This window comes from Delphinus delphis, chromosome 15, assembly GCF_949987515.2.
Source record: "Delphinus delphis chromosome 15, mDelDel1.2, whole genome shotgun sequence".
Taxonomy (NCBI): domain Eukaryota; kingdom Metazoa; phylum Chordata; class Mammalia; order Artiodactyla; family Delphinidae; genus Delphinus; species Delphinus delphis.
The window spans coordinates 11,876,905-11,887,819 of NC_082697.1; the positions used below are offsets into that span (position 1 = coordinate 11,876,905).

At 47.3% G+C, this 10,915-nt stretch overlaps 1 protein-coding gene across 1 annotated transcript in view; it reads left to right on the top strand.

The window, feature by feature from the left end:
- Positions 1–4,671, top strand: part of KCNB1 (potassium voltage-gated channel subfamily B member 1) — a 103,424-nt gene extending 98,753 nt beyond the window's left edge. The window contains exon 3 of the mRNA XM_060033434.1: positions 1,660–4,671. Coding sequence (XP_059889417.1) covers positions 1,660–3,669 — 2,010 coding nt within the window. The 3' untranslated portion in view covers positions 3,670–4,671. The remainder of the gene's footprint in view (positions 1–1,659) is intronic.
- Positions 4,672–10,915: the final 6,244 nt, after the last annotated feature.

Below are 10,915 nucleotides of genomic sequence, written 5' to 3' on the forward strand. Positions count from 1 at the left end.
CTTAGAGAAGTTAAATGCCTGACTAAAGGTAAGGAAGTGGAAGCACTGAGACTTGAATCCAAAACAGCCTGACACCAGAGCCCAAGCATTTAACTGTGGCCCTCTACACCCTTTTCAGACCTCCTATGTCCTCTCTGCTTCTTCTCTCTGCCTCTTCCCTTTACTCTCTGGCTTCTCTAAAAGGTTCAGCTTTCTCGGATTTTTTTATGGTTTTTCTGATCCCCTACAATGTGAGTGAAGAGTTGCTTGAGGCTTGGGCTTATCGTGAAGCTGGTTCAGGCCTGGACCGTACTTGACCATTTAATTCAGAGGCTCATCACCCCCATAACCCACTCACCCCTGGATCCCTGAACTCAAATCTTCCATGGTGGACCGGTTCAGCCCAGCCTGGGTTTTCTGTCCATCTCTGGCCACTCAGCGGCAGCCAGGATCAAATGATACAAGCATGGAGACCCCACCCCCACCCGCTGCCCTTTAGCAGGGGCAGCAGAAAGGGAGGCACAAGTCTATGAGAAGAGGACAGCTTTTGGGGGGTGGGGAGGAGGGCTGATAGATAAGTTTAGGAGTCTAGATTTTTTCCTGAAGAGTCCTGGAGATTTATTGAGCAGGAGAGTGATGTGACTGGATTTGTATTTTTGAAAAAAAGACCCTAGAGCAATTTATTACATCTGCTTGCATTTCTGCATAAGCTGTAGATTAGCCTAGGCTCCATTAAATTCAACAAACATCCAGTGAGCCCAAACATCTGGACCAAACCCTCTTCTTGATCCAGGGGACTCAAAGGTAGTTAAGCTGTGATCCTTAGCCTCAAAAATTCATAGTCATACTCAGGAGTTAATAACATGAGACCGGGATGTCTAGGCCTCCCTGAAAATCACCTGCAAAACCTTGAGTGTTTAGCAAAAAGGTCTGTAGCTTTCATCTCATTTCTAACACATTCTTAAGAGCTCACGTATTGGGGTCAGACAGACCCAGGTTAAAATACTGGCTCTGCAACTTACTAGCTTTGGAAGCCTAAGTTTCCTCATCTTTTCATTGGAAGTACAACTTAATGGGGTTGTTGTAAGAATGAAATAAGGAATTGCATGGAAAGTGACAAGCATCGTGCCTCAAATACAACGAACGCTCGATAAAGGGTAACTATTGATATTATCATAAGTATAATGTCGGGAAAGCGGTAACCCACCCCATAATAGTTATGAACCACTGGTCTAGATCACGAGACGGCCAACTATGGCTTGCAGCCCACTTCCTGTTTTTGTAAATAAAGTTTTATTGAAACAGCTATGCTCATTCGTTTATGTATTATCCAAGGCTGTTTTCATGCTATAACTGCAGAGTTAAATGGTTGCAACAAAGAATTCATGGGCTTCGAAGTCTAAAAGATTTACTATCTGGCCCTTTATAGAAAAAATTGACTGACCCCTGGGCTTGATGATTAGCTTTAAATCATTTCAGTTTTCTGGGCCTCAGTTTCCACGTCTGTATGATAAATGGATTTGAATAAATAATCTTTTTAGCTCAAACATCCAGTCATTAGGTAATTAGTGAGCTACGAAAATGCTCTTGAATGTTGAGGAATGTCCTGCAGACCCAGAGTATTAGGATGACCATCCCATTGGTGGTTGATAACTAAATTCCACTCTCTTCTCCTCACAGATCCTTGCCATAATTTCCATCATGTTCATCGTCCTCTCCACCATTGCCCTGTCTCTCAACACACTGCCCGAGCTGCAGAGCCTTGATGAGTTTGGCCAGACCACAGACAACCCCCAGCTGGCCCACGTGGAGGCCGTGTGTATTGCATGGTTCACCATGGAGTACCTGCTGCGGTTCCTCTCCTCCCCTAAAAAGTGGAAGTTCTTCAAGGGCCCGCTCAACGCCATTGACTTGTTGGCCATCCTGCCATATTATGTCACCATCTTCCTCACTGAATCCAACAAGAGCGTGCTGCAGTTCCAGAATGTCCGCCGCGTGGTCCAGATCTTCCGCATCATGCGTATTCTCCGCATTCTTAAGCTCGCACGTCACTCCACTGGCCTCCAGTCCTTGGGCTTCACTCTGCGGAGGAGCTACAATGAGCTGGGCTTGCTCATCCTCTTCCTTGCCATGGGCATCATGATCTTCTCCAGCCTTGTCTTCTTTGCCGAGAAGGATGAGGATGACACCAAGTTCAAAAGCATCCCAGCCTCTTTCTGGTGGGCCACCATCACCATGACGACCGTTGGGTATGGAGACATCTACCCCAAGACTCTCCTGGGGAAAATTGTGGGGGGTCTTTGCTGCATTGCAGGGGTCCTGGTGATTGCTCTTCCCATCCCCATCATTGTCAATAACTTCTCTGAGTTCTACAAGGAGCAGAAGAGGCAGGAGAAAGCAATCAAGCGGAGAGAGGCTCTGGAGAGAGCCAAGAGAAATGGCAGCATCGTATCCATGAACATGAAGGATGCATTCCCCCGGAGCATCGAGGTGATGGACATTGTCGTTGAGAAAAGTGGAGAGAACATGGGTCAGAAAGACAAAGTGCAAGATAATCACTTGTCTCCCAACAAATGGAAATGGACAAAGAGGACACTGTCCGAAACCAGCTCAAGTAAGTCCTTTGAAACCAAGGAGCAGGGATCCCCTGAGAAGGCCAGATCATCTTCTAGTCCTCAGCACCTGAACGTCCAGCAGTTGGAAGACATGTACAATAAGATGGCCAAGACACAGTCCCAACCCATCCTCAATACTAAGGAGCCAGCAACACAGAGCAAACCAAAGGAAGAACTTGAAATGGAGAGTATCCCCAGCCCCGTAGCCCCTCTGCCCACTCGTACAGAAGGGGTCATTGACATGCGAAGCATGTCAAGCATTGATAGCTTCATTAGCTGTGCCACAGACTTCCCTGAAGCCACCAGATTCTCCCACAGCCCTTTGGCATCACTCCCCAGCAAAACCGGAGGTGGCATGGCCCCAGAGGTTGGCTGGCAGGGAGCTCTGGGTGCCACTGGTGGTAGGTTTGTGGAGGCCAACCCCCCCGCTGATGCCAGCCATCCCTCTGCTTTCTTCATTGAGAGCCCAAAGAGTTCCATGAAGACCACCAACCCCTTGAAGCTTCGAGCACTTAAGGTCAACTTCATGGAGGGGGATCCCAGACCATTAGTCCCCGTTCTAGGGATGTACCATGACCCTCTTAGGAACCGGGGGGGTGCTGCGGCAGCTGTTGCTGGGCTGGAGTGTGCCACACTCTTGGACAGGCCTGTGCTGAGTCCAGAGTCCTCCATCTACACCACAGCAAGTGCTAGGACACCCCCCCGGTCGCCAGAGAAACACACAGCAATAGCGTTCAACTTTGAAGCAGGTATCCACCAGTACATTGATGCGGACACAGATGATGAGGGGCAAGTGCTCTACAGTGTGGACTCCAGCCCCCCCAAGAGCCTCCACGGGAACACTAGTCCCAAGTTCAGCGTCGGGACAAGATCAGAGAAGAACCACTTTGAAAGCTCCCCCTTACCCACCTCCCCTAAGTTCTTAAGGCAGAACTGTATTTACTCTACAGAAGCATTGACTGGAAAAACTCCCAGCGGTCAGGAAAAGTGCAAGCTTGAGAACCACATCTCCCCCGACGTCCGCGTGTTGCCGGGGGGAGGAGCCCATGGAAGCACACGGGATCAGAGCATCTGAACCACCTCCACACGGAGGAGAGACTTGTGGCAGGGTCCAAAGAGGAGTGCTGTTCAGCTTACCTGCCGTGGAGCTTTTCTGCATGACCTCTGAAACAGAAAGGCTTTGTAAAGCCCCCAGAAAGAAGAGAGACCAGAGAAATCTCCCTTAAAACCTTGAGAGCCGTTAACGGGTCCATCAGAGTGAAGTTGGCCAAGCCACAGGGTATGGCGCCTCCTTGTAACAGCTCCACGGCCCTCTTTGGAAGATGACAAGAGCAGAACTCACAGCCACCACTACCACGTTCTAGACATAACCAAGGCCACCTACTCCCCATTCTTCTCTCGTGGCTTTCCATCACAGCCTCTGAGGGCAAGATCGCCATCCCTCCTGGCTTCAGCTGGAGAAGGATGCCGGAACAAGTGGCTGGTGTTAAAAGAGTGGGTTGACCAATTTGGTTTTGGGTGTTGCCTGGCCACCTCTAGGAACTTCTGTCCATCACCTGCTGGATGGATCCCATTGTTAGAAGGCTACAGGGAATGCTTGTGTCATGGGGAAAACTGCACCATAAGCCACGATCCCAGCGCAAAACCCTTCCTCAAATGTCTTCATTGACTTCAGTATTCCGTAGTACCTGAGATTTTATTTTGAGATATCATCAGGGTGAGTTGCACCACTTGTACTCAATTCTAATTGCCCCCTGGCAATCTGGGAAGAGTTCAGAAGGCGGGCACTCAGCCAACAGTATGAACTCTGAGCATTGCTTTAGGGTTATAGAAGGAAAATGCTTTCTGTACATCGCTAGTGTAGACTCAAAAGATATGCAAGTGTCAAATATGCAGAAGAATAGCTTATTCAAAGAGACTGTATGTTACCGAAGAACAGAATAAAATCTGATTTTTTTTTTTACCTGAAAAAAACGAAAGGAAAAAAAAAAAAACCCCATTTGAAATGCCCAGTTCAGACTTTTGAATACTTCCTGCTGGGGCAGGGAAAGCATTTACTATAATAGAAATTCTTTTTTGTTTCCTGTGATATTCAAGTTTGAAAAAAAAAAAGTTAAAATAAAAAGCACTTTATGTTTTTCAAAAATAGGTTCTACCAGGGACAGTGTCAACATCTTGCACTTTAAAACAAGCATGATTTCCCGTGGGCCACTTGTTGGGACTACAGTTGGGTTTTTGCTCCAGGCATGTGTCTGGCCACGGTGAGTGATACTGTGCTGGTATTGCTGTCTGCTGTGTCAAAGTCTGTGGGCTCCTTCCCTGCCCCCCTGAAGCTTCCCCTTAACCCTCTTGCATCAGGAAGGGTTCTTGGCCCCTGCATGGGGCCTCTTGTAAAGTCATGTGTACAGGAAACAGGAACATCTCAGAAGAATGAAGTAGACGGTTGGGCATTGGGTGTTTTACTCTGTTCTCTTTCTTGTCAACCAGGTGTTGGTGTGTTTTCAGTGTCACTGTCTGTACTAACAGCTCAGCTCTCCTTTCTGCAGCCATCAATGCAGCCAGTACCGACAAAAGCAATAAGTATTTGTGTGCATTGTGAGCGGTTCTGGTCTATCTCTTGGTGTTGGTCTTCCTGTCTTAGTTTGATGACCTGGCGTTGGCCTGCCTGATTTTAGTCCAACAGCATGTTGGTGTTGGCCGTTCCTCAGGGCAGTAACACTGAGTGGAGCCGCTGGTTAGCAGGATGCCAAGCTGTTGGCCCATGTGTCAGTAAAGATGACACATTATTGATCTGCTTGTCTTTAGTACAATGAACCGATGTTGTTCTCCTAATACAATTTTGAAGGATGATGTCCCAAGTACGATAGTGTAGATCTGCCAATCCTCCATACAGTGCCAGGCATGTGTCTTCCTGATGGAACAAAACATGGTTTCCCTGTCCTTCGTAGAATATGTTGTTGGTCTGCCTGTTAGTACAACGGCACAATCCACCTGTCAGTGCACAGACATCATGGCGTCATTCTGCCTGCGCTCTGCACAGTGGCATGAGTTTGGGCGACCTGTCACAGGTATGATGACGTGGCATCATTCCACTGCCCTTAAAAACGCGTGTTCTCTGCTGCGTATACACCCGGTTCATACTGCTTCTCAGCATCTCCAAGGATTGTAGATCCCTCCAAGAGGGTGCAGTCCTGTTTTTTGCTGCATTAACAAAGTATCTTGACTCTGGAAGTTTCTTCGGAGTACTCTCGCAGCAAATGCAAAGGGATTTAAGGGGCAGGGAGTATGAGGTCAGCCTGTGCTGGCGGCACACCAGAGAGAGGAAGCTCCCAAGGTGCTTTACTGAGCATACAGTACAAGCTGGGGGCCTGTGGAGGAAAGGCCGCAGAACAGTCCTCCCTGGGCCATCTCACGTCTCTTTGTTTCCATCACCATTTACATCCGCCATCAGCACAAATGTGAAAATTCAGGGAAAACAAACAAATGCTTTTTGATAAAAGTAAATAGTTGTGATTTCCGATTCAGATTTTTTAGAGCTGATGCTATCTGTAAAAATTAATAATAATAATATAGTCTATTTTACATATCAGGAAAGTGAACATGTCTAAATATAGCCATATATAGCGAGAAGGAACTCACCACCCCTTCTTCAAATCGAGGCATTTCATTTGCTGGTTGAAGCAGACGAGAAGTGTACAGATTAGAAATGATTTCTTTCTTTCTTTTTTTTTTAAACGAATAACCAATTGGTGCAACTCTCCTTGTCTCTAACCAAAGGCCCTTTCTGCCTTGTGTGGTCGTGCAGGACCTACCCCTTCCTTCCTCATGTATTTTGTCTGAACTTAAAGTAGCATTTTATTGAGTCACTTTTGAAGGATGAATTCAGAAGTATCATTAAGAACCTACCTTTTCAGGCTTAATAGCCAGAGTCCTATAGAGTTCTTATAGAAACAGAATAACTGAAACTCAGCATATACTATGCTTAGAAAGTACTGCGTTTTGTTTTGGGTTTTCCTTTTACTTGTGGATGTATTGTAGGAATATAGCTTTTACCCTGTGCCGATTCAAAATAGAGTATTGTCAGTTCTCCCAGGCCCCCACCTGCCAAAAAGAAACATACCCAGATTTTTAATATGTGTACACCCTACCTGTACCTGTGTACGCGCACTGGGATATCTACCTGAGTCTCCAGTGAGAAGCTAACCTTGATAGACGGGTGTTGATGGAGGAGAGGAAAGCAATGGTTTGGAGGCAAATACTGGCTTTAACTTGATGGTCCACGTACCACCCATTCCTAAACCAACGAAAGTGGGGGAAAAAAACGAGTCATCCCAAAGAAATGAATCTAGGGACTGGAGGTGAATGGATGCCTGGTCCCTTTGGCAAATTCAGTAAAACTCATCAAGAACCCCACCAAACTTACACCATTATCAAAAAGGGCTAGGGACCAGGTAGCTCTGTGTCCTGATCACACAGGGGACTGTCCACGACCCGCAGAGAGAGGTGGGAGAGCTCTGGGGGAGTCCTCCGTTTATTCACCTTTTTATCTTGGGGTAAAGAAGCAATAGGACTTCGGTGCAGTAGATTTCTCAGTGCCTTCTTTAGGAATTTTACCTTAAGCACACTTAATGGGGAAAGAAAAAAGAGGAAAGAACATTCATTCCCGTGAAGCCCCTTTCTCTAAAAGCACTGGGGGTCAAGAAAGGAAGACGATGACGATGGGGAAACGGCAAAATCCTGAGGAGGCCATTCCCTTTCAACCCACCTGGCTTCTGCCCCTTTGAATTGCTGGTGATACAAACTTTTTCAGACTGATTCCTGACCTCTCCTCCGCCGTGTCTTAGTAACTGTAAGCCTCACCCCTGCCCTTTCTCTGAATAAGATCCACGTTTCTGAGCAGAAAAAACAGAACCGTATTCTCTTCTGTAAAACTGTAATGTACTGTTGATGTTTGTAACTGTTGTATATTTCTGTCTTGCTCCAAGTTATGGCTGGAGTGTATAGTCCATGGGCAGGGGGAAATTTAAAATTCACCATGGACAAGGGTCACTAATGCCAGGTGTCTCTCTCTCTCTCTCTCTCTCTCTCCTTTCCTCATTTCTCTGCCAACTAGTCTCAAGTAACACGACCCCGGGCTTCAGCCTCCAGTCAAGTAACTTTGAATCCAATGTGGTGAGAAGCCTCTAGCATGTGATCCTTTGAGAAAGGACTTTTTCTACTGCTGCGAAGTTGGCAGGCGTTAAAAGGGGGCTTCCCCTGACTCCCCCAGCAGGACAGTGGAGAACCTGCAGCCCTGAGCTAAAATTTCCTCGCCTCCCACTGCTTATATGACAGCATCCAAATGCTTTCACTCAACCCAGGGCGACTCAAACCAGCCCTGGCTACACCCAGAAATAAGAGTTACCTCTGCATTTTCTGTCGCCATTTTTCTGGCTCTAGAAGTATCTGATGCGTGACTACATCATAGGATGTCCACGCATCTCAGAGTAGTCTATTTTTCTGTTCGGATAAAATATATATATATGTATTTTTAGCAAATTTATAATTGGGCCATTGAGTCTAATTTCTTCTTTTGTAATACGGAATAACATCTTAGGGGTTTTATTGTTGGTCATAATCGCAGCTGATATCTTCTGGTCTCCTTCGTTTCCTCCTGTTGCTCCTTGGATCGTTTTTTTTCTTCTTCTTTTCGTTTCTGATTTCCTGGAGGTGGGGAAAGACTTTGGGGTCTGACTTCCTCATGCAGGCATTTCCTGACACAAGGCCTAGAATCTGTTGACCTGTTACTTTCCTCATTCTGTCTGTTCTATTTATTGTTCTTAAAACTCCAGAACACAGATGCAGGAGTGAAACCAGGGGAAGCAGGGCTACAGATGGCCCTTAAAATCAGGATGGGATGTGGGATGGTTTAGCTCATCCTCCACGCCGTTCCGGGGATCTAAAGGGACTGAGTTTGTTCATTTCCAGAGATCTTGGAATCTAAAATCTCGTGCGAGAAAACCTCCCTCTGACATTCCTGAGATTCAGAAGACGCCTAAACCCCTCTTGGCTGGCCTGTTGCCACGCCCAGCGCCCTGCTCTCCTGTGACATCAATTGGATCTGAAGGTCAGGGCACTTTCAGGTTCTTGCGAAACTTAGAGAAAATCCTGGGCCTCAGATCTCATCAACTTTTTATCAGCTCTTCATTTCAATCCATTTCCAACAGGCTTACCAAAAAACAGTGGCCAGACAAGCTTGCAGCCAAATCCTGAGAAGATGCGTCCCCAGAATCTGCCATCTCATCTCCCCTTCCCTTTCCAGTTGCCTGGCTCCATAGAGCCAGACATTCGTGGCAAGGGCAGTGGTATTTTTCCAGCTTCCTCCTATCCAGGCCTCGGGGAGTGTCTGGACTATCTTGATAATTAATTCCACCAGGCAGTTTCCAGGCCTCGGGTAGGCAGAGGACATCTCACGAAGCAGGATCTTCAGCAGGAAATGATCCATCAGCTCATGCAGGAAGATGACGTAAGCCCAGATCATCTCCATCTTGCATCTATAGATTTTCATATCCCACCTGCCTCACTGTCAGCTACAGGGCTCTGGCCTCTACCCAGGTCAGAGATCTGAACCAAATCAGGACCCCCAGATGGCAGTGAGCCATCCCTGTTGGGTCAACCCCAAGAGGAAACCATCCGAAGTACAAATTCTGGACTGAGATTCTAATCAGCGTTTTCCCACCGCCCCCAAATTCCTGGTAATCTGGTTTGAACCAGAGCCAACTAAAACAGACAAGATTTTTTTAAACTACTGCACAAGAAGAACAACAACAACAAAATTGTCTCCCAGTCATTTGCTAGGTTTGATGCCCAGATAAGCAAACACCCTTGCCCATGGCCGTTTTCATCTAGAAGTTGTGTAGTCTGGGTTTCCATCCACTGACCTTGATATTGGCTTAACCTGGAATTTCTCCTGAACTCCCCAAAATGACGTCTTGAAGACATGGATTTGGAAGGGACTCTGTTAATCGAGTGACCCCTCATCTTCACTGCTAACTCACTCTCCATTCCTTCTTGCAAAGATCCTGGAAAGATCTAAAGGTTGGCGGGGAAAGGGATGCAGTTCACCTGAGGGAGAGCCCACCTGCCCACATTATGTCTGCATGCCAGTCTCTGAAAGTTTCTCCTGCATGAAAGGGACAGGGCAGTCAATTTCGGCTCAAATTAAGGAAGCACTTCTAATAGGTGGGCCTGCCTCACCATGGAACTCGATGCCATGTTGGGTAATGAGCTCTCTGACAGCACAGGTGTTTAAAGACAGGCTAGTTGATGTACAAAACGGATGTTGCTGAGGGAAGCTAGCACTGCATGCTGACCAAACTGAACGTCTGGAGAAGTTCTCTCTCCAGCACCTCCGCCCCACCCACTTCCAATGTATGCATGTGTGCGGGTGTGTGGTTTGAACATCTGAGCACAGGCTCAAGCAACTGGGGCACAGGCAGAGAGCACAGTTAGCAGAAACTCAGATTCTAGAATGTGGAGCTTTCTGGGGGAATGTCAGGGAGGGAAGAGGCAGCAGGATACCCTGATCCTCTGTGCTCCCCATCTTGGACAGTTTTAGTGACTCTGTTGGTCACTTATCCACCCCAGTTCCCCGACAGGGACCACATGTGTGGGATGAGGCTCGAGCTCCCCTCCCCCAGGCCAGCCAAGGAGCAGCCCCCCTGTTTGGGCGGCCTTCTCACGGTGCTTCAGCCCTTCTGCCCAGGCCCTGGGCCCTCGTAGGCCTCAGGCTTTCTGTACATGAGATACAATTTTCCTTTACCCACTCGCCGGCTGCCTAATGAACAAACTGGCCAGGCAATAGCACATGGTACCATCCCTAAAGGGCTTTTTTTTTTTTTTTTTTTTTTTTTTGGCAAATTAAACAGGAAATCCCATTCAAGACCCTTGAGAGTCCCCACCCAATGAAGTAAGTCCAGAAGGGCCAAAAGAAAGAGACAGCCGCAATCTAGTTTGACAACTAAACAAGGCTTCGGCTACCTGCAGGTTGAATGCTCGCTCTTCCCACCTCTGTAGCCCCTTCCCAAGTGAGTCTGGATACCGCATGCTCCAAGGACAGCATGTGACAAAAGAGGTTTTAAAGTTCCAGCTAACTGTGTATGGTGGGCTTGGAGGAAGTGAGGCTTCATCCTCAGGGTGACCCCAAGTCCAGGAAGTCTCAGGTTGCTTCATTATAGGATGAGGCAAAGCCATAGGTTTTGATGGATAGTCTGAGCAGCTGCCTTCCTCCCAAAATTAAACAAAAACCCAGTTTCCAAGATCCCCCTCTGAGGCTCTGCCCT